Genomic DNA, 24,321 nt, shown 5'->3' with positions numbered 1-24,321 from the left:
GTTTCTAATAGTCTTTACTGATTTATTAGATCAATTATAAGTTACTTTTTTGATTTTATCTGATCGAAAATCATTTTCCTTTCGTGCATTAACCAATTTAATCACTATTCATCACGACATAGCATCACGTGATCTTAACGATATGGCATTACGATAAAGCATTATACGTTAGTCGCACGGATCCTTGCATCCTTCATCACATTTGCTCTCTCGCATCTCTGTACTCTTCATCACTAATTTCTATATCTCTTCCATGCAGCATCCACGTATTCTTTAGCATAACATAAGGTGTATTTGTATATTTTTCACTATTTAAATTCACTATTTCTTCACAATTTAACATCATACAAATCCCTATAAAGTATNTGCTAAAGTTCTTTAATGTTTTACTTTATAACAGTAAACATTTTTTTTTTAATTTTTCAAATATTCATTATTCTGTTTGGTTTCTATTCAAATCGCAGACCTCGAAGTGCATTATTACAGACAAAAATAACGGTTCTTTCTCAGTGTTTTTTTTTTTTTGTTAGTTAATTTTATGGGTATACAATTGTGTGGTGTAAAAGCATACAAGCATCATCATAACAGCATTTTTTTTGTTTACATATCCTCAATTTATGAATTAATGTAATAAAAGGTTGACAAAGGCGAATGTCACAGCTTGACTTAAATACCTATAGATCATTTACCTGTAGGAATTTCACGATTGATAATGTTTAGAACGTAACGTTGATAAATCTTCGTCAAATATATTTCATGTAAATTCATAAAAATCTAAAGGATACGAACATCATTTCCAAGATGGCGATCGATGCTCCAAACAAGGGACTTAATAATTCTTTATGTAAGCGAATGAAATTTTTATTTCCAATATTTATAACCGTCTATTTTAGTTTATAAACGTATTTACTATTAAGATTTTATTATTTATCGTAAATATTACCTCAAAAAAAGATATCTTTTCTTCACGAACACAAGTGGACTAACTGCAAAACACCGAGTCAATAACTGGGGACTGGTCCATGATCACAAACGGTTTGAGAAGTGCTGCTTTNGAGACGATATTATTATTAATTTAGTATTAATTTTTAATCCAAAATTTAAATATTTACATTTAATTATTAACGTGGAATAAATAATGAATGGAAGAAAATAATCGGATTATCGTCGAAAACATAAAGGATTACAGTTTTCCAATTAAACTTTTCATAGTTTGTATCGTAAAAATTTTTCCCAATATCAAAAAAAAAAAAAAAACACTGTTTAAATTAATAACTTCTTTTCTAATGCCCCTGAGAGTCGGTTACACCGCCCGTCTATGGAGCTATGCAGGGAAGATTAACGTGCTCTTTATTAGGGAAATTTATAGTCCGATTTTTCTCCAAATTACGTTCCGGATTTGAAATTTAGTATGGAAAGAGACGGCTTATGATATATTTAATGAGATTTTCGACTACATTACTTAAAGATAACAAAAGGGAGCGTAGGAAATTTTTCCGTTAAGTATGCTTTATATTTTATTAAATTTTCATCCTTTCCTCAATTACTATAGTTAAGTTTTAAGGTTTAGAATTTCTACAGGTTGATATTATTATCCTCCCTCACACATACCTTGACGTTACGCTTCCTACGCTCTATTTATATCCCTTTGTATTGCCTCGATCTCTGCCAGCTTCTGTCTAATACACTTAACACTGCCGACATGTGACATTTAAACATATATTTATAGAAAGTCTCTGCTAAATGTTAAATATCCATGTCACAAATCCTCCCCCCGTTTCTTGTCTGGGTCCTTCACCTGATTTTCGGGGTTATGTCTGTACCCGAGAGTCAATAAAACACTATTCTTTCGTAAAAGGTAGCTACGATATATTCTGTAAATGTTTATTAAACGTTTAAACAAAGGTAGAGATATGATCTGAGAGGAAAAAAAAATTCTATTCACGTGACTAAGATTTGCGAAACTGGAACCAATCTCCAAGGTCTTCTGTTGAAAATACTTGAAGACACACAGCGGGACGTTTAATATGTATCTACGTTAGCGATGCTTATTGCTATTGTGTATCTACCTTCCTTAATGGGCTTCCTTGTAGTTGTTGGTAGCTCTCCCCGACGAAGTAGAATGACGTCAATTTCTGGACAGGATGCCCCTCAAATCGGCCGTAACGCCGCCACTATTATAATGCACCTTAAAAGCGCCATTGGGCAAATTTACCTTCATTAATGTGTTCAGTGGGCTAAGCGAGCAGGGAGCAAAGATCGCAGTTTCTCGTACTTAAAAATAGAATTTTTAAAAGATGATTATCATTACGTGATCATCGAATTCTTTATATATATATATATGTATGCACATAATTTATAGTTTAGAAACTCTTAAAAAGTGAAATCTTTTGACGAAAGACTATTGATAAGCTTTTTTCGGAGGTTTCTCCCACGCTTCGCACCTGCCTTATATCGGTAGACATTGGAGAATCCTTCTCAATGGCCCACATAGAGGGAGGGAACCTGTATTGAGATGGGGAAGCACCCATAGTTTAAGAATAGAATGATAGAGTTCACTAAGCCTAACAGTACACCCAAACGGCCATTCAATATGATCACTTTGGGGTGTAAGGACAAAGGATTAGCTTATTGTTGACGTCGGCAACTCATCTTACGCGACACTGGCTCTACTTCCGGTGCCACACCGGAAGTGAATTTTTCCCACTGGCCAGCGATGTTTTTTTTTCTTAAATCCATATACTCTGGACAACATTTCCCACCGGGGTTCCTGACTTCCGCTGCGACTCGGACCCCGCTTCCGCTGACGCACAATAGATGGAGAGTTTCGGTCACGTGATATGTCTTGTAGAAATCTTCACCTGCCCTTTTTTGTAGATAATGTACCTGGGAATATGTTCACCATCTTTTATATCCCTCGTTTGCACCACTTGTTTTTATGGAGGAAAAAAAAAACCCACCCCTGTTATCTTTTCCTTCTATTTTCTATTAAAAATACACGACTTTTACCTTAAAAGATTTTCCTCTCAATCGATTAATTCGTTAGTTTAGAATCGATTGTAGGAGGAAAGGCCAATAATATTCCGTGCTTTCGATCGAAATCCTACACCATAACTTATGGGCAATACTACGAGATCATCCTTCCGAATCGAAACCTATTTGTCTTGAAAGAATACTCGAGAAGATTGGACGTCAAGATTCGAATCGTCGATTCCACAAAAGGAAATGGTTATTCGTCTTCCGTTTCTTATCTCCCGCAAACCAGAATCACCATAAATCAATGATAATTCACCAAAAATCGAGTCGAGACAATTGAAAGAACAGATGGTCGATGGTTTACGGAAAAGCCAGATCATTTTTCACTTGTTTACCTGATATCTAAAGGTCGATAGGTTCGAAGGAATAAGGGATCCTGCAGGATGTCAAGAAGTGATTCGACTGGGAAAGTATCGAACTCGTTGTCTTTACAATTACTATTTATTTCTGCAACAACCTTCCTAATAAAATGTAAGTATAGGTGTGTGTGTGTGTGTACTGTATAGCATTTTTAATTTGTCAGTCTGTGAAGATTTATTGAGACAAGTCTTCGCGTTTCCTTGATAGACTTTGCAGAAAAGACAAGAAGACAACTAATTTGTCAAAAAGACAAGAAGAAAGAGAAAATTAGTTTTGACAAAAAAAACTGTCAACAGTAATTCCCTTTCCTCTTTTCTATTCTTTTCTAAAATAATAATAATAATAAAGATTGAGAAATATTCTAAAGAACCGATGTAGAATAAAATTAACTTATATCTAAAGTTATTATTATCATAACTTTATATATTTATTTAAGAATAGAAATTTTTATAATCGCATTTTTCAAGCTTTCTTTTCTCTCTTCTCGCTGTCAATTCATTAGATTTAAACGAGTTCTTTGTCGCGTCGGATTGGCTTCTTTCAGAAGTTTCTTAAAGAAAATCGTAGGAAAAAATTGTCCGATTGTGTTTACTACGGAACGGTAGACGTCCATACCTGACCTTGGCCTGATGTCGGCCACACTCCGGGCCTGGCGACTTACACGTGCTACAGTCGATGTTTCCCACGCCACGGTGTCTGACTCAGTGGTTTACCCTAAGGGGGCGACACAGGAAACTCAGACACCTGTAGTCAAGAGTACACTAACCTCCCTCCCTCTTCTCTTCACTATATTCTCTTCTTCCTGAACCAAAGGAAAGTTTGGCCAGGTTCTCACTACCTGTTGAATTCTGGGTCACAGATGCTACTACGTTTTGCTTTCTGACTATCTTACGTAATTCTTTAACCAGTAAATATCTACTGGTTAATAATTTACAAGACGTTTTATAAGAATTCCAGTCTACTCCTCGATTAACTTATATAATGAAGGAAGGATCTTGAAGAAGAATTTGTACCTTTTCTTATTTCATTCTCTTGAATATTTGTGAATAAATTAAGTTTTAAATTAAGGTAAAATAATTTAATATTTGAATTAATTTCTCTTAAAGAGGACGTCGTTGATATACTCGAGGAATTTGTTTGTAGTTCCCTCAACCATGAGAAATTTTCTTCAAACCCTTCTTGCATTCCTCATCCATGCTTCTAGGGTAATAAATACAGTGTTTCTGAAAGTGTTCGTGCCGCGCATTAATTTTCTACAAACTAGATCTCGGCAACTGCAGAATGTCTATTTGGAGAGAAGCATAAATTTCAAGAACACGGCACGAGCAATGGTTCATTTAAAGATTTCTATGGGCTGTTGAATCGTTTCATTGTTTTTCTGTCAATTGCTCTCCTTTAGCCAAAAAAAAACAGAGGAAATTTAAAGAAATTCTCATACAACAGATGGCACTACATAGTTAGATACAATTTTCTTGTGAAGTTACCATTGCTTCGATCTCAGACAGACCAGGTGAAGTGATTAAATGAGATCCCTTGTATCTTTTCTTTCCCGTCTTGCAAGACAGTGTGGGAAACATTTAGCGTGTAGACTAGAGATTGGGGACACTTAGAAGGGAGGGGAGCACCAGCTGGTCCTTCCGGAAGTGAGAGGGGTGAAGAGGTGAATGGTGGGGAAACATAGCAGGGTGAGGGTCTAAACGCAGGTACAAACGATGAAGTCGAGTGGTTTGAAGGTGAGAAAATTTATATATTGAGAAAATTTGATCCGTATAGAATCAATGAAGTCTGTCTTCTACTTCGAGATCAAGAAATTTGGCTTTCGATTGCCTTCTCTCATCTTCGATATCCTTTCGCTTTCTTACAATCGAACCTGTTACCCCTCATCCAACTTTCTATCATTAAAAGTGGAGGAGTGTATGGAATCTTTGGGGGAAATGCTTTAAAAACTTTCGATTGTCCACAGAAGACTTGAAGATCATCGAAAGGGACGTATCTGTTTGTATTTTGCGATAAAAGGTTTTTATCAAAGAGGGAGGAGGAACTCAAAAAGGAAACGTCTGCCAGAAAGAGGTGTAGATAAGAGTAATTTTGGAGGCCGAAATTGGGGAATCTTTATCCCTGGAGGCAAAAGATTATTGTTGTGACGTCACGTCCATCACCTGTCTCATCTTAACTATTACAATTACGTTTTTGGAATGCAAATCATAATTCTTTATCAGTTATCAAATTCCATTACGTGCCCAACTCGTGCTTACGAGAAGTAATTCTCACTCCTGAATGGAACATAAAAAATTCAACGACTGCACCAACGACTGATCTAATGGATTAAGACAAAGCCCATTCCCATATTTCTGTACCAAATCCAATCACGTCATAAGACATAACATCATCTTTCTCTCACTCCTCTCTCCTCTTCATCCAAAGAAGGAAAATACAAAACAAAGAAATATTCAACGTTCCAACCACGAGAACTCGTAAAAATTTAAAAGATTCTGGATAAATTAATTCCAAATTTAATGCCAAATATCATCTTCATTAAGACTTGATGGAAGAAAGAAATTTCTTAAATTTCTCTAAGGTTTATAATTATAACACACGAAGATTCATTGTCGTGACGCGTATAATCGAGCAGGGAATTTTAATTAAAGAAAATTATTTCTGTAATTAAAATTTATGAAAAAATAAATAAATAAATTATTAAAACGTTTCCGAGTTTATAATTAACGTTATATCAGAGATTTATCAATGGTAGCACGTGATGGTTTCTTCACACGTATTAACATTAGACTTATTTATTAGTCTACAAACATACATACATATATTAATAAAGAGGTTCTTAGGGATTCTTCGGGGGGACTAGACAGGAAGTGCTCGGGGCGAGGAACTAACTCCCTCCCCCCCCTTATAAACGCGTAGGGGGATGGAAGGCGGGAGAAGAAAAAAAAGTAAGCCTATTGTCTAGTCCGTGTTTCCCCGTAGCTTCGATTTTTACCTGTTGGTTTGACACACCTGTCCGGACATTTTGGTGACATCTGCGCGACTTATCGCAATTATTACCTATCGAGAACCTCCGACTTCCGGTACGGTCAAGACCAATGTGGTAAAGGTAAAAGCGGGTCACGTGATAAGAAAGTAGAAGGGCATATGCGAGGGAGGAATTCTGTTAACACGACATAAATTAATTCTAGTGTGAAGAGCCCGTTTACGTCATCGTAACTTTTCTGCGGTATCGGATGGAGGTTAAAGATCAAGCGTTTCTCTCCACTATGGGATCACCAGAAGTGTAAATGCCAAACGCACGTGACATTTTAGCACGGACAAAGATTTCTTCAACGAGTCTCTAAGGCGTCTAGGGATATTCTCGTACCAATATCCAGTTGATTCCTCCAGTTTCTACTTATAGAATTGCAAATTATTATTATTATTATACTCTAAATACACTACATTTACAGGTAAAATTTAGTGTATTAATAATAACAAAGGAGTGTAAAATTAACGCGTTATAATTATCGAATTTAAACCGTATTCTGTTAAATTATTAAAGATTTCTTGAAAATACACTTAAAATTTACAGAAGAAACCCTTCTACGATGTCATTTCTTAAAGAAAATAACATCTTCTTCACGAAAAATGATTGACATCTTGAAGAAAATGAAGTAAATCACTGAGACGATGTAAAAAGTAGCATTTTTTTCCCATCAAATCAGGTAGTTAAGTGTAGAATTTAACAGGATTTCGTCATTTTCTATTGTGTGAAATTAATGAAAACCACATAGACGTAATATAAAATCATAACGTCTCTTTAACGTAGAAAATATTCTGGAAAAAGGGGGTTGGGAAAAGGTGATAATTTTTATCGAGTGGTGAATTCAGATTTTACACAGGATAGTTTAAAAGTCTGACCTCATTTCGGATGGTCGCCAGTCAGACACTTTCATCAAATATTTAAGGATTCCTGGTGGTCGTCATAGCGACGGCGGGTGTCGTCGTACGAGATGGACCCGAAGACGGCATTTGTCGGGGGTGTGGCCCGCAACTTTTTGGTATCCGAAAGAGAAAAACGTCCCGGATCGATAACTTCTTACAAACGTTTTTCCATAGGGGAGTATTTTAAAAATGTTTCGATATATCGTAACGGGAATGACGGCGAGTAGATGTAACCATAGCAACCAGACGGGGGATGCGAGTAAACGGTACGAAGGGGAGCGGTAATTGATTGGATGATCGCAAACATTGATTGCAGCCAACGGATTCGGTGGAGCGTAACACCGCATTTCCCACGTTTGGTGTACCCCCATTTACCGTTTTTTTTTTTTTTTCTACCTTTCCGTATAGATCTATGGGAGTTTACGAGTAGGGATTTTTAGGGATGCTCCACCTGTTCACCGTTAGCCGAATGAATGGCTGGTAGCGGATGGAGGGAGAAGTCTATACGCGAATCGGATCCGTTTGGTAAAAAAATTTGCTAAAAACATCATTTTTATAACATTGATGGTATTCGGAAAAAGGAAATTGTTGGTGTTGGTGATGGATGGCATGGATGGTCGATCAAGAGGGAAACACCTAGACCCCGTGGAGACGTGTTCTTGAGAATCTAACCAGTGTTAAGTTTCCAGACTTTGTTCTTCTTCGGCTTAGCAGGTGGTATTTATTGCTAAGCTACACTTATTAAAAGTCAAAGATATCATTTTTGTATAAACTTTGCCGACGGAAATTAATGTCTAAATACACTCCTAAGTATTTTAATCCGGAGGGTTTAATACCAGTAAATATTTTGCAAAGGCCAATTGCCGTTGATAATTTGGGAATAAGAAAAACATAAATCATCGGCCATTTGATACCATCCAAAGAAGTGTTAATGTCCCATTTTCCAATAAGACTTCGATAAAATTAGTGTCGTTTAAGTGTCTAAAAATTTTATCTAATTCTCAATTCTCATCAAACGAACATTAAGACGAGATCAACGTCTTTCACGCGAGAAACCGGTCTGTCTTGGTTGTCATGACGACGGAATCCGTGGTTCCCAGGGTCTGTGAAAGGCCCCCTATTTTCGAGAGGCTGCAGTTAAGGGGTGCAGGGGTGTCTTTTGTTGCCCTCCTGCACCAATTAGACGCTACACGGTCACCACACGGTAGCCAGTTTGGCCTCCGATCCCGTTGACGCATTTCTCCACCTCTAAACTAAACTTTTATCTGTATTTTAACCCCCTCGAGCACACCCCCTCGCCAAATAGCATCGTTAACAAACGTCACGGGAGGGAGGAAAGAGAAACGAGAGAGAGAGAGAGAAAAAAAAATCTTTATAAATAAATGCGTGTTTTCTTCACAGATAAGAAACGAAATGCTTCTAATGACTAAGAGGCTCTAATCTGACTAAGAGGACACGAGGTGGCGAGTCTCGACATCCCGTCTCGTGCACTCTAAATGTCCCGCTATCTCCATCACCGGAAATAGTAAAAATCCGAACATGCTAAAGCGAGTCAACTCCAACAGGGTCATTAAGATCTTCCCAAATTAGACGCGTCGGAAGAGTGACTTCACGAAAGGAAAACCAAACGGTGCCTGTGTCCTTCGCCTCTGCCACAGGAATGAGGATCGCGTGCCTGGCAAACTCTCCCTTTTCTTTCGGGGACTTAGTCAAGGGAGGTGGGCAGAAGTGGTAAAACAACCACGCGGGAATCTTTAGCGCATCACCTGTTTTTTACCCCCGGGCCTTTACAGGATTCTTCATCACATTCGGATATAAAGGGATGTTGTTTATATAAGAAAACTCGTGTTTTATATTCGTAAAATTAATAATAATAATATTTTTAAAAAAAATCTACAATTGTTAGATATTTTGACTTGATAAAATTCTTCCAAACTAACATTAGACTTAACATAGTGGAAGATGATTATCCAAGGACCACACTACACGAGCAGGAGATAAGCGCGGTCGTTAAAACTAAACTTAGTCTATTTAGCTGATATTCACTCGACTTAATCTGCAGATTAGGAAGAGGAATGCAGTGATTAGTGATCGACTGGGCTAATGGAGGCAATTGATGTAAACGCTTCCCTCTTCTTCCAATATGGGCCACTTCGATTTATGTCTTTCGATATTATCTCTCCATCCTCCTATTAAAACAAAGATGGAAAACGGACTTAATTCGTCTGAAAAGTCTTCTTCTTCTTCTTCTTCTTCCAGTGAATATCCTCATCCGGATATGGTTTTTTTTTTTTTTTAATCTTCCGTGCGTGAAGATGATTCTATAAGATGTAACAGTTATTTAAAAAAAAGTGTGCGGATTTTTTTTTTGCATGTGTCTATATGTCTGTCCATTGACTAATAAATAATTTAATAGTTTAGGCCATTACTTCTTAATCATTCATCTTAAGCAGGAATAGAGCTGGCAGTCGAGTCCAACGTGCGTGACAATTAACATCTTATGGATAACTCCGGTCATTCCTGTAGTCTGTCCCTCGCTCGGAACTGGCCAATTACCGTTGTTTTTACCTTTCATTGTCCTCCTCAGGAGAGGAGGAATACACACACCTCGGGCCATTTCACATAAAACAGAAAGGGGTCGATCTCATCATTGACGATTCGAACCCGATCGTTTTCTTAACAATAATAAAGAAACGTCGAGTCGGGGAGGAGGCGATAACTTCGACACAAAGCCGGAGCCGGGGATCGAATCAAGGTCACGGGGTCGTTACCAACATCCTGTCGTGTATTTATGACGTCATTACCGATGTTTCGTGCTTCGTTCGTGTCGAGAATCTTACATTATTGAGCAAGTTCGTATTCTTTTTCTCATTTAACTCTTATTTTCATTTGCATAATCGCACAGTTCTGGAATTAATTAGTGCGATAAGAAACTTTACAACTTTTACGTCTTAGATAATTGAATGAAGTGCCCTTTTTTTTTTTTATAGAAAATTTGAGTAGAGACGTTTTAACATTCGCATCTTCCACGAATGATTAGAATTTAGTAAAATGAATACTGTTCCTATAAAGAATCTATTTACCTATTTACTAATATAAACGTGCCTACTCTTTAAGTGTTTAGTACGAAGTGTGCTCATTAATTTTTATTCCACTCTCGATCATAATAATTGTACGTTAGTTTATTGAAAATGACCATCTGTCGTAGAGATGGACGTGAAAGAAATTCTATAAACTATAATTTAGCCTACTCTAAATGATTACGAGTCTCTGTCGTAGGTCTGTGTTAGCGTGCAGAGGTTGTAGAGTGGGTGAATTCCCATGTACTTTTTTCGTTCCAATTGGGTTTTTTTTTTTTTATAGAGACGTTTGATCTACCTAAAGGGGAGGGGAGGAAAACAACTAGAAATATGTTCCCTGTAAGGAAAACAGCCTTTCCTTTCATCTGGAGTAGACGTAATGATGATATGACAATCGATTCGTGTGCTTTTTTTTTCGTGTAAACAGAAAATCAATTATGTCTTAAACAGCCAGCTCATAAGTCATTGGATTCTCTCTCTCTCTCTCTCTCTCTCTCTCTCTCCCTTTAAGAAGAATGGAATTGGATCCGGCTTTTAAAGATCCTGGCATTTTATATAAGAAAATAATCGATGAGAAATCGAAGATATTTATCGATTCTGTCGTTTAAAAGTCTAGTTTTCTATCGAGAAAGTGGAGCTTTTAAATGCGGAACCCACACCAAAAATCCAGACTACTTGATTTATTCGGACTCCATGCCATTGATCTCGATTAAAATTCTCATCTCGACTTATAAATCAATAATTATAACTTAACTGGGTTCCGTCCTAAACGTGTTTCGTGCCGTAATGTATCGATAAATGTTACAAATATGGTTCGGAAAGTACGAAAGAATATCGATAGTTAAAAACATTAATTAGATTCGATCACGTGAATAAGAGGCAAGAGATCTAGCCTTCTCAAGGCCAGTTTTGTTCGCCTGGCCTTGACACAGGCCCGCACACTAACCGCCCGCACGTGACTCCACCTGCACGCCCTCATCTTAGCATCTACAGGTTTGAGGACGGTGAGGATGTTAGAGGCACATTACTGCCACGTGTCTAGCAATAGTAGCCACGCTCCTGTGGCTACTGGACCGGATTTGCCTGTTTTTGACTGTCGTCGACTGCTTGGCTTTTCTATCAATGAATTAAAGCTCGTATCGGTGGGTGTATTGACAATTAACCGTCTTTTTTTCCATTAAATTCTTCCCATTTATTATTAATGGACGAGTCGAAAGACGATTTACACTTCAAACAAACGACCCTCCCGGTAAAATGTGAGGAATTTATAACACAGACGACACTATAAATCAATTCTAGGTGCCTTTTTTTAGGTTAATATAGACCTGGTTACGAACGATTAGTATTCAGAGTAGAGCAATTTACATATTAAATCTTTAACTAGTTCGATAGTAACGTCGAGGGGGAGGGAAAGAAGCGTGTGTTGCGCTCGAGTAAATAAATTAATTTTTTGTTTTAAACAGTGCAAAATTATGCAATTATTATTATGTCTGAGTAAATTTTAAAATGTCGTTTAAATCATTATCTAACTAATCTCTTCGACAGTCGAGTTAATTACGTAACAACTGGAAAAGTATAGGAATAATCGAAAGAAATTTGATGTCTTTCTATTAAAAAAACAACTGCGATTACATAAATGTTTATCATTTATTTTTAAGAAATAAAACAGTAAATTTCATTGGACACCTGCCGTGTTTACAGGAATTATTATTATACGTTATATATACAAAGTTTTGCATGGATGATGATAATTCTCGTCCAATTAAAAAGTAGATTTTGTGGGTGGCTCTGCCTTTCTCCTCCCTCCGTTGGTCGTCATCCGTTCAAGGTCAGAGTGCTATACCAAGACACAAGAACTACCTGTACATCGCTCGTTTCGTCATCGACGTCGGATGATTCTATAGGAAAAATGTTGACAAACAAAAGGAACCATTCTCGACAATAACAAGACAGAGAAATTGTCTGTCGTTATACCTTTTTTTTACGAGAGATTTCAATTAGTCAGCTCTAGTTTGGTTCCCTCACTCCCCCCCACTCAATTCACTTAAAGCTAGTTTAATTGAGGAGAGTGAGTGATGAAGCATCGTCATCGCGTATCATCCGAAGAGGACCACTCCGAATGGGAAAAAAGAACGGTCAGTCACTGGAAAAAAAAAAAAAAATTACGAGTTAATAATAAAAAGTTTTATGTGAATTTAGGTGGGGAAAGTCGATTTCGATGTATAAACGAAGGGGGTAAAATTGCATTTATTATTCTTGGATCTATTTCGAGATCGGGGGATAGATTTAACCGGTTCAAACAATAGGTACAGGTGTTAAAAGTTAGCCGACATTACAATCGCTAAGTGAAAGTGTAAACGCCATTTTGCTGTTTGCATTTCATTCACGTAATTTACTTTTTCAGAATGAATCCTCTGGGCTATTTTCGTTTGCTACAACGATGATTCAACCATTACTTTTATCTCCATCTACGTTCCATTGTTGCATGCTCTACGATTTGTACGTTTAATGCTAATTAATTTCAACCTGCTTTTTTTTTTTATTATTATTATCACATCGGACCTCCTCATTTAGAATATTCATAACTGCTTTCTCCTATAATTAATTTTAAGAGTCTCGGAATGTATTTTTTTTTTTTAAATTGTATTTAAAAGCAATTAATGAGCTTGTAAGTCTACAATAAGCGAAAACTTCTCATATAAAAAAAAAAAAAATGGAGGGGGAAAAAACCGGAAGAACCGTTGAAAAGAAAGGAAAATGAAAAGAATTTCGATAGGTTCACTTAGTTAAATTCCCCCTTTTTGTCGGAAAAAGGATGATTTCCGGTGATGTAAACGACATTTAATTTGACCGGTTTTGTAACAGGTCGCCCGTTTGTTAGAAATGTGTGCGAACAACAAACCAGTCCGAGGTTGTCTAGTCTAGCCCAAGGCACCGCTTAAATAAACTCATTGTTTGCCAACATCAACATCCCCTACCCGTTGATCTAGTATGATTTGTAAACATATCGCAATCCCAAAACGTCGACTTAATAGTAAGATACAGTTAAGTAATATATAAAACAGAGTTTCTCAATATTACCTATCCCCTTCCTCCCCTTATTAGCATAACACGAGATGAACAGAATATCGGAATTTCTACTTCAACTTCTATTATCGTCCTATTGATTCGATATTACATAAATAACCACCGATTTGGTAAGTTTAATTATCTATAATCTATACAAATTAATAAATAAACGATATATTTTTAAGGCCAATTGTTTCGTTTTCTTTAAATCTCTGTCCCAATCTAAGAGAACGAATTTTGAAATCGAATGAGGGAAATCATTATCACGTGGCTTCCTACTTATCTTCTTTATCTCTAGATTTCGACTTTGTAAATGACTCCATCTCAACGGGGGGTGGAGAGAGTTTGAGGAAGAAGTACCGTCCGTTACTGTGGTAAAAATTCCGTCTCTCCCCTACTAGTGTAATCTACTCATTTCGATTAATAATCCTTACGATAAAATCTAATTAAGAGTATAGATACTAAGTTTAAAAAGAAAATGATCTGTCTGTCACCTTGTCAAGAATACAACTACCATTTAAAAAACAGTGTTTATCCTTAAAATTAATCAATGAATTATTAAATATCTTTCATCAAAATTTTAATGAATTATTTACAATTAAAATTTAGAGGAAAGAAGTTAAAATACTTCACATTTTTAATGAATTTAATTACTTAACTCTACTAGATATATATATAGAGAGATTGACACCTGTAAATCTAGGCCATTCTTTATTTAAAATTACGATGAAATTTGATGAGTGATAGTTTAAAAACGAGGATTAAACCTTAAAGATTACGTCTTTACAACGTTTAAGCTCATTTAATTCTAATTAAATAATCGTCGATTGTCAATGAAGTGACGTGTAAATTACATGGAATGATTGATTATGTTAACGTTTAGTAAATATACTTCGGTTCGTTTATAAAGCATTAGAGTCTGATATTCTTTGAGCGATACAACACTTTAGGGAATAACCATTAGTCGACTTCATTTATTCGTAGGTTGCACACCTGTCTAACGACTTTATCTTAACCGAAGCAGTAGTAACCATCTGCTTTCCACCAGAGACATCATCTCGGCTCAGGTGGCAAACACCGGAAGTATCGACACGCGATACCGGAAGACACGTGACTAGCGTGTCCTCTCGCGTGTTAGTTAGTAACCTGGACAGAATTCGAAACCAGAAATTTCTAATAGAGTTTTATACACGAGGGAATAAGAAGAAATCCCATTGCAACGTACCGCTAATGAGATTTGCAACGAGTACACTCGGTGGGGGGGGAAACTACAGTCATTAGGTGTTAATAACGACTGGGGCCAACTAATTTAGAAGAGTTGACTCGTACTTAACGATTTAAACGTTTCGTTAACTCCCTAGAAAGTTTCTACAATGAATTATTACTTTGTTAATTAGCCCTCAATAGCTAAGGATTAGTAAACGACAATGGATTGTGTGAAATCCTTCAATTTTGTTTCGAGTTCGATTCTGTCTTGTAATAAATCTCTGGTAGCTTTGTTGTTGTCAGACAAAAAAAAACACCTTTGGCCAATCCGACGAAAGTAATTTCTTAAATTTGTCTCGGGATATAAAAGCGTAATGAAATATTGATCTACAAACAGGAAATCCTCACCACCCACTTCCGCGGTGCTAATGAAACATTCTCGACACTTCAGGAAACAGGTGAAGACAATCACGCAAAGATGTCACGTGTCGATGATCACCCGCCACGCGTGAATCGCCACCTCGAACGTGACATTCAAATCATTAAAACAGATCGAATATCTCTTAAGATCTAAGTAATTGGTGGCGAAATTTCTATGGTTTGATAAGTCTTCTAAGGACGTAATAGAGATTTTACGTAAGGTACTTTTTAAGGAAAAACTTTTTAAGATTTACGTTTTTACGTAACCGACCTTCTGTCACTTTCATTCCTACCAACTCCCACTGTCACCGTCTAAAACGTAGGCTAAAAAAAAAGTAGGCGGACACACAAGTTCTAGGACCTCTGAATATTCGAGTGGAGGCGAAAACAGCTTGATATGCAGCAACATCGAACATCTTCGTTCACCAACTGCACCTTTTACGGAATTCCCCCCGAAAACATTTAAACGATCTGATAGCTCTAACGTGCCTACTTAATAATTTTTATCCCAATACAAAAAAAAAACACAAGAAGTTATGTGGAGAATCTTCTCGAAGAGGTGGGTTATCTACCTTTACTCTTGTTTTCCTCTATTTGTATTGTCCTATTTCCTTTATTTTCGTTTATTGATAAATAAATAATACGACATAACGGAATATTTTGCCGTTTTTATGAATGAGCTTCCTGTTGCTGAAGGTGTGTCGTTGGTTTCGCTCGATGATCGCGCTAGAGAAAGGGATGATTTGTGTACTATATAGCCTTGAATCAAGTTTTAAACGTCTACAAATCAAAACACGTGCATTTAAAGTATTCTAAACCGATTTTCTGTAATATTTTTAAGGAAATAAAAGCAGTTTTATTATTACGATAAAGGAAAATGGCTTAAAGAGAAACCAATAATTGTGAATTTTCCAATATCTAAGCCAATTGTTATCGAAACACTAGTCTGTATCGAAGTTAAAAACACTTGTAAATAGTCTGTGTATCAGAATTAACAGGGATTTTTTTGTATTTTTGAAGCTTTACTCTCGTATATTCTATATAATTGACCCAGTCAAGGTCTGGAAACAGAAACAGGTGCGACTTCTTTTGGGTGCGAACTTCCGCCGTGATGTCAACGCTTAATTTTTAACTAAACCCATGTCTTCGAATCTTTAAAAAAAAAAACACGTTAAATCACGACAAAGTTTGTGTTTAAATGTTTTAAAATAATTATATACTGAAATTTTATCCAATGGCAAGTTTTTTTTTTATTTATTTACAAAGGGATGACATGAAATCATAAGCTGTAATGTGACATCAACATTCTTTGATGGCGGAGAAACTATATACAACGACAATTACTATAAATATACAGAAATATATACAGACGTTCCACTTGGAACAGTTCGAAATATTTTTTTTTAAATTTGCTTTTTTCCAAAAAGCACAAAACACGGAAAAGCACTTGTTCCGCTTATTCCATTGTTTAAGTGTAATGGAAAAAAATTCATTCGAATATTCCATCATAAATTAATGTTGTGACGAGGAACTTTCTCGCATACGTCACGTGTCTGTTGCGTTTTCTGCTATTTTATACATAGTATAAATAGCAATATTCATGCGTCAAGGCACTTCCTTCTGTTGAGACGACTCCCCCTTGGCTTTTTCTAGGGGACACGTTCGCTGTTCGCTCCCTCGGCGACAAAAGGGCAGAATCGAGTCCGCTTTGAAATAAATAGGACTTTGGGTAGTTGTGAAAAGGTTCCCCCGTTCAACTTGGTCATACCTCTGTTGCCAATGCTCCCTCGGCGTAAGAGGCCTGAGGATAATGGTCCTCTATGACGTAGATGCTACTGTGTGGACATACATCTTGAGATGACGCCTCGCTGCTGCAATAGAAAGAAGAAACGTTTTAGAAAATCATTGGATTTACTAAATTTTTCTTCCGTTTACACTTAAGATTTAAATTTTTCGTGTTAATTATTTACACACGATAAAATGCAAAGCGTATTTTATAATTAAAAGATACATTGTAATCACCTTTTAGTAACTGGATCGTGTACGATAGCCAGCGAGTCTTTATTTTGTCCACATTTTTGCTGTTGAAGCATCGTGTTCTGCGATTCTTTGGCAGTCTCTGATAAATCTAACACTTTACTTGTTCTATTACTTTCACACTCTGTATTCAAGAGTTTTGTGGATCTGGTCCTATGAAGAGCGGAAACGCTCTGATCTCTCGACAGAGCGTCTTCGTTGGTCAGTTTGAGATTTTTTGGACCTAAAGTGTTTATGATCAATGGATGATCCGGGCATTTATTGTTCATGCAATTGACCGCGTTTTGTTCGTTCTGTTTCATGATTTCTTCTTCTTGAGCTTGATGTTTCTTGCGTTTGCGGCATCTCAGAAACAGAATAACCACAACGGCAGTCAGTGCCACAATTGGCACTGCAGCTGACATCGTAGCAATTAGAGCTAATTGTTGAGAAGACAATCTCTTGGTTTGGTCATGTTGTTCATCATATTTCTGATGAGATACTTCCAAATTTCCATCTTCGCGCACAGAATTATCCAAAGGAATGCTTTTATTAGTAGAAGAATATTCTTCTTTCGGGCGTTGAAGAACACCTCGTAACGTGGGACCAATTTCACACTGTTGACCACTATAACCGGGAGGACATTGACACGAGTATTCGTTCACCAAATCCTCGCAAGTTCCACCATTTTGGCAAGGCGTCGAAGAACAGTCGTCAATGTTAACAGAACAATCTTTACCGGTGAAGCCCGACTGACACGCACAACTATAATCGTTGACGAGATCAAAACAGGTGCCACCGTTAGCGCAAGGCTTGGTAAGACAGTCATCCACATTAGTTTGGCATAGACTCCCGACATAACCGGGTACACACATGCAACGAAACGAGTTAACATCGTCGATGCAAGAACCTCCATTGATGCACGGATTCTCGATGCAATCGTCAATGTCTTGTTCGCAAAGACTTCCTTTGAATCCCGTAGGACATATACATTTGTAGGTGTCGGAATCATCGGAACCAACGCAAGTTCCACCTAAACAATATCAAAAAACCTCATAATTAGATCCAATAACTTCACCCATAATTATAAATTCAAGTTTTTTTTTAAACCGAAATTTACCATTTTTGCAAGGATTCGGTTCACATTTATCCTTCTGCTGCTCGCATTGAAAGCCTTCGAAACCTTTTCTACAGATGCATGCAAAACCGGGTGCATCATCGATACACGTTCCTCCATTCAAACATGTCGATTCGCTGCACGCACTGACTGAAGTTTCGCAATGTCGTCCAAAATAGCCATCGGGGCATTCGCATACGTAATCTTCTCTCCTATTATCAGACTGAAATTGAGAAAGAACATAGGAGTTACTTAATCGAAGTGTATCATCTATCTTCTCGTTACAGACCGACTAAGCACAATAGGCACGAAAAAACTAACTTAAGGTGGAAAGAATAAAAAAAAAGGGTAGACAACTAATCTGTGCTTTACTTTTTTAAAGTGTTTCTTGTGCAAAACGCGTCCCGAAACAACATTCCTGACTCGCAGGTGTTGTGAACGAGAAAACTGGAATCGAGTGGAAGCGCATGTTAGTCCAGACAGTGCTATTTAAATGTGACTCCTAAAAACAAGCTAGTCTAGACCGAAGATAGATAGATCTCTTATTTACACGTCAAACACTGTACTACGAATTAAAGTTTTTCCTAGAAAGCTATTTAAAAACTCCCTTATCGATGTTCTAAAATATAAAACTTAATTACCTTGCAGATTCCTCCGTTTTGACAGGGTTGCTGGGCACAGGAATCGACTCCGTGTTCGCAATTAGTCCCACTGAATCCGTCTGCACACGTACATGTGTACGATCCCTGACCAGTGTTGGTGCAAGTACCTCCGTTCTTGCATGGCATGTGATTGGTGCAGTAATTTAAATCTACATACAAAAAAAAGGGCTTTATAAGAATATCGAAAAGTGAAAAATGCGTATAGAGTTTTTTTTTTTAAATCCCCTTTTCTTTACCTTGATTACAAAAGAGTCCACCCCAACCTTCATCACAATTGCATTGCCATGGTTGATTGCAAGTGCCGTGCAGACATCCAGGATAACGTATGCACTGATCGCACAGTCTTCCTTGCCAACCTATTCGACATCTGAAAGTGAGGGGGAAAATAATTTTAATTAAAAATCGTCCATTTAATAGAGACTTCTATCCGGAGCATGTATTTGACAAGAAATAAATGAAGAGAGACTCACTTGCATTCGTTGGGTTTCTCACAGAAGCCGTGCTGATCGTGACATCCAGTCAAACAAACAGCTACAAGGAATAAAAAAAAAGGAGAGAAAATTAAGAAACACGAGCTATTGACTCGAGGGTGAGCGAAAGGGCCCTTCAATGGGTGCCCCCTCGTTCGCGATCGGCTGGGAACCGTAAACAAGAAAAGAGTCCGACCGATACTCTCACGCTAAGAAAGGGGGGGCGATAAAGAAGGTATTGTTTAACCCCCCGACGTCTCGGGACCCCGAGAGCCAGATGTCCGCGATTCCCTCTTCTTCCGTCTTTGCCAAGTGAGAGCCGCTCGTCCCCGGGGCATCTGTCGTCGGCCATTGTTCCTCGGCCCAATGGGGGAATGCACCCAGCTGCCGTTCTGTACTAACCTATATCGAGCAAGGTTGGTCCTCGATATTGTTGTTTACGGCTCCGCAACCACCTTATTTTGCTCATATATTAAAAAAATATATCCCGATTAAGTTAATAACGAAATCAAACAGGCCATTTCTATTACCGAAATAGAAGAAATGGAGTAAAAAAAAAAGCCTGTATAAAACGTAAAGAAGATCTTCCCGTTTCCCAGTTCGGTTATTCGCCACTAGAGGTCAGCGTTTATTTTTAGGAACCGCCAACCCTTTCGAACCTAACCTAGTTTCGGGCAACGTGCCTAACCTTCTAATCTCTGACCGGGAGACGATTTACTCGTAAGACCTGGTTTCGAAAGAAGAAGCGACCCGCAAGTTCGGATCAACGAACGCTTAAACAATTAAGCGACCTTCTCCGTCCAGAACGAAAAGGGAACATCGAACGGGGAAACGATCCGAGTTTGTTTACCTCCGCGGCCATTGGCGACACAACCCGTGGGAACACCAGCACTCGACATTTTACAGGCGCGAGTTAACGTACTCTTTCTTTACTTACCTTTGCCACAATATTCTCCCGTCCATCCAGGTAGACATATCTTCTCTCCGCTAGAACTACAACTGTAATGGCCGAATTTATCGTCTCTGGGCCTACACAATTTGGTACACTCGTCGCCGTAGTAATGCTCGTCGCATAGCACTCGATACGAATAAGTTAAGGTGGTGTGATTAGTGTGATGATTGTCTTGAATCCATCCCGGACCCACGTCTAACCATCTTTGCGTGGCGAGACGAGTTATCAGAGTTCGTCCGCTACCTAAAAGGAAGAGAAAACAAACGGGTATTAAAATAAAATGTCTTGTAGTTGCAATAAGCGTTACATACGCCCGACTCCCCTTTTAGAAGGGGACAACTTTCTCACGAGTTTCGGTAGAGTGGGGTTCGACCCTCCTCCTCCCCATCGTCTTTCTTTTGCCCCTCTTTCTCTCTCGATCTTTAAACAGATTCGTAGCAGATGGTCCGAAAGATGAAACGGAGTAGACAATGGGGTAGTCGGACGCGTTAAGTAACGAAGATATCGAAACAATCGTCTCTGATAGGGGTCTAGATTGGCGACCGCGCTGGTTGCGAGTCGCTAAATCGGACGATTTTATCGCTTTCGAGCATCTGGTCGCCCGCCTAAGGCAACGTTCCCACAGTTAGCAAGTTGGAGAGAGGGAATTGGCAGACTCCCAGCTCGGTCGACTGACGTACTCCAGGTGCGCGCTGGACGACCTTGGGGTCAGCATCGAAATCGCATTGGAAGAACGTAACTCGAGATTCATTCCCACAATATTAACCCGTAACGCGATTAATAGTAGTAGTAGTGTTTTTTTAAAAGAAAAAAAACTCACCTCCCGATTCGGGCGTAGACTCGTGCCAAGCTTCGACTATCAAGGAAAACGTGCCCTGTATCGAAAATGAAGATCAATTAGAAATCATGACGGCTCGGAGCCAATGGCGATTCCTAACTAAAAACACACATCTTGGACACTTACCGGCCACGAGAATTCGAAGGAAAATCGAATGGGATTAACAAAATCCGGCGTCTTCTGGTTGACGTTAAACGTGTTATTGGCGATGACGGGTGTTAAAACTTCTCCAAACGTACAGGGAGGACTAGGATCTATGGTCGTCTGATAATGCTTAAGACAGACCCGAAATCTAGTACTACAGATTCCACTGCAAGCACCATGGCCCGACCGATATCCGTGACAACAATTTCCCTCGGCGTCACGACCATAATCGTTAGAGAATGATAGAAGACGGAGTTCGAAAACACCGCTCGACGATACCTAACAATTTTTACAAAACCATTTTCAGCCAAACGTAATTCAAATATCCCCTTTCTCGCAAAGAAATAAGAAAAAGAAACTTACCTTAGCGCTGAAACATAGAGTGAGAATCAAACTCCAACACCACGTGGAAGATTCCATATCAGATCCTTAGACGAGAGAGAATGAGTAAAAATGTATCCTTTTAAAGCACACACAGCATCAACACTCGGATCCACCACAAAAGCTGCAGGCGAAAGAAACAAAAATAATCACTTAACGCACGGCAATCCACAAACGGTATCCACACAAGTCATGGAGCCAAAAAATCCACAGAAATAACGATCGAATGTCGATAAACACATAACATCTCAAGAGAATCGAGCACACCGACGGTACAACATCAACTACGGATTGGTCAGAGCTGGTTCAAGCTTTTATACCGGTGGGATCCTTCCACTCGACTCGGAGGGTGATCCGGTCGCTCGTAGCTGGGAGCGCTCACTTCTTCCATTCACAAACAGTTGCCGGCAGGGGACGGAAACCGGCAGCAGGATATGGAAGATCTGCTTTCCAGCTCGGAAACTCCATCTCCACGGCCCAACTCTAATTTAAATACCAACGAGCGCGCGCTTTTTTTTATTCCTCTTTCTAATAAAATCTAATTTCTCTCTCGCTAAATTCAACAAATCTATTAATAAAAATATTATCAACACCCATTACATTTCAACTTTTTTCTTATAAATAGTTTCGTTACGAAGATCAAAACATTTTCTTCTCTCGACACCAATCCGCAGATTAAAATAAGTTTTATTTTATAATTTAAAAATATATCAAATTATTTTTTTTTAATTTATAAGAAAGAAAAAAAAAAAAAAGGCTCAATTTTCCCACCACTCGTAATTAAAACCTGTTATGAATGGAGTCGTTTCATAAGGATTGTCTAAACAGCGCTACGTTTTCCCCATTCTGTAGGCTTGGCCCTACCCTGGCAGCTGGTAGGACACCTGCCGGAGCCATTGTATTCTCCTCTTATCATATGTTCCTGCAAAGGGCAGAATCGAGCCACGTGGACTTGCTCGAGATATTAAGAAATCTCTCTCTCTCTCTCTTATCCGTCCGATAATTCTGGACTTTTAAAATTTACCTCTTGAAATCAAACTCGAATATATCCCTCTAGGCTATATAGACGGGCTATTATTTTTGTTGCTTACTATAGAAAAAAAATCACTTAAGTATTCCATTTACGGAATTGATTTCCGGATGAAGATTTAATGAAGTTTTCCCCCTTCTCGACTTATTTGCATACGCACTCGAGAATTCATTCATTACGAGTGTTGTAGAATCGTCTTCTTCGTCTCTTTTCGGTACAGATTTCACCTGGATCTCTTGGCATACCCATGGGAACATCTGGCACAATCTAATTTCCGCTTTCCCCATGTGCGGAAATCGGAATTTCCCCCTGACAAACGTCGATATTGTGTACGGAAAAAGTACACATACAAGAAAAAAAAAAAAAAAAAGCCGAATTGACTTGTATCGTGCACGTATTATATACAAAAACACCCATTTGGCCCCGGTTATATGGATTTTGATAATCTCGAGGATTATTGTTTGATTTCCGTTTTGTATTCAAAGCGATTCAATTTAATAGGAAACATTGAAAATGTCTCTTTTAAGAATTTCGATGCCGTATGCCCCAGGTCAAAGGGGTTAAAACTTCATAAACACTAAGTTATATAATACGGTATATTCAACCACAGATAATATATTACAGATTGTTCCGAAATAACCATTCGAATACAATACAACGATATTTTTACTAGCAGGAAACTTTCTACAAATGAAAATTTATTTTACTTTTTTGAATCGCAAATAAAGGATATCCGGAAAAAAAATGTAAATATTCTGATAAAGATACACGCTCTTAGATACATAATATGATTTTTGGAATTTATATAACACACCTTTTTATATTAATTAATAAAGCAACGTCTACAACTTAGCAGTGAAGCCCGTTTTCAAGGCACTTTCTGTGTTTGGGTGGGTTGTATACTCATATATAAACACGTAACAGCACAATAAACACACACACACACACACACAAAAAAGACGACGATTTTTGTGAAATTATCAAAAAAAAAACCATAGTAGTAATTGCCCTTAATTGGTTATTTTAAAAGATTCAAGCGGCGCGTGTAGGAGAGAGTCCAGAAAGGAAACGCCAAGTCCACCAAGCGTGGACTTCCGGTCATTTTCGAACCTAAATGCATCGGCATCTTTGGTTCGCAGCTGCAGGGAAGAGAGCCACGCGCCGAACATGAATGGGATCCGACTACACAAAAGGAGGGGTCGAGGGAGGAAACGTAGGTAGAACCAAGGAGATTGAAAAAAGAACGTATAAGCAAACCGGAAATGCGTCAGGGCACGTGGCAGGCTCGCGACCAGCCGGCCTCCTCGTCCAATCAAGAGCCGATCTTAAATTGACTGTAACAAGTGAGTGGTTCGCGCAACAAAGATCGAATCGAGGCAAGACATATGCTGGTCGATGGACGAACACCTTGTTCGAGAACATCTGGAAACGAGAAGTATGTTTACCGAATGTCTACATCTACTGTAGATGACGCACCCCCTCCGCTCCATCTGTCGTCTTAGACTCTAGAAAAACAACCATTGTTCTTCGGGAGGTTCTTCTCTTCCCAATTCTCACCCAATTTCCTAATGAATTTTAATAAATATATTCCGAAGGAGGATAGACGTTGACCT

General features: G+C 38.2%; 1 protein-coding gene across 5 annotated transcripts in view; it reads right to left on the bottom strand.

The window, feature by feature from the left end:
* Window positions 1-16,335: 16,335 nt before the first annotated feature.
* The window catches only part of LOC111636778 (neurogenic locus protein delta-like), a 50,052-nt gene continuing 42,066 nt past the window's right edge, over window positions 16,336-24,321 (bottom strand). For 3 of the 5 annotated variants that reach the window (XM_023382114.1, XM_023382110.1, XM_023382121.1), the window contains 10 exons: window positions 21,661-21,802; window positions 21,280-21,576; window positions 21,136-21,190; window positions 20,301-20,558; window positions 19,364-19,424; window positions 19,130-19,260; window positions 18,873-19,042; window positions 18,235-18,454; window positions 17,121-18,147; window positions 16,336-16,969 (listed from right to left, as the gene is read on the bottom strand). In XM_023382114.1, coding sequence (XP_023237882.1) covers window positions 16,861-16,969; window positions 17,121-18,147; window positions 18,235-18,454; window positions 18,873-19,042; window positions 19,130-19,260; window positions 19,364-19,424; window positions 20,301-20,558; window positions 21,136-21,190; window positions 21,280-21,576; window positions 21,661-21,717 — 2,385 coding nt within the window. In that variant the 5' untranslated portion in view covers window positions 21,718-21,802 and the 3' untranslated portion in view covers window positions 16,336-16,860. Of the gene's footprint in view, window positions 16,970-17,120; window positions 18,148-18,234; window positions 18,455-18,872; window positions 19,043-19,129; window positions 19,261-19,363; window positions 19,425-20,300; window positions 20,559-21,135; window positions 21,191-21,279; window positions 21,577-21,660; window positions 22,012-24,321 lie in introns of those variants that run through there. The other 2 variants (XM_023382128.1, XM_023382136.1) reach the window with 2 other exon arrangements.

Source organism: Centruroides sculpturatus, unplaced genomic scaffold (assembly GCF_000671375.1).
Source record: "Centruroides sculpturatus isolate CEXI.00-Female unplaced genomic scaffold, Cexi_2.0 scaffold152, whole genome shotgun sequence".
Classification (NCBI taxonomy): Eukaryota; Metazoa; Arthropoda; class Arachnida; order Scorpiones; family Buthidae; genus Centruroides; species Centruroides sculpturatus.
The sequence above is the reverse complement of the archived record's forward strand: the minus strand, read 5'-3'. Positions and strand labels throughout refer to the sequence as shown.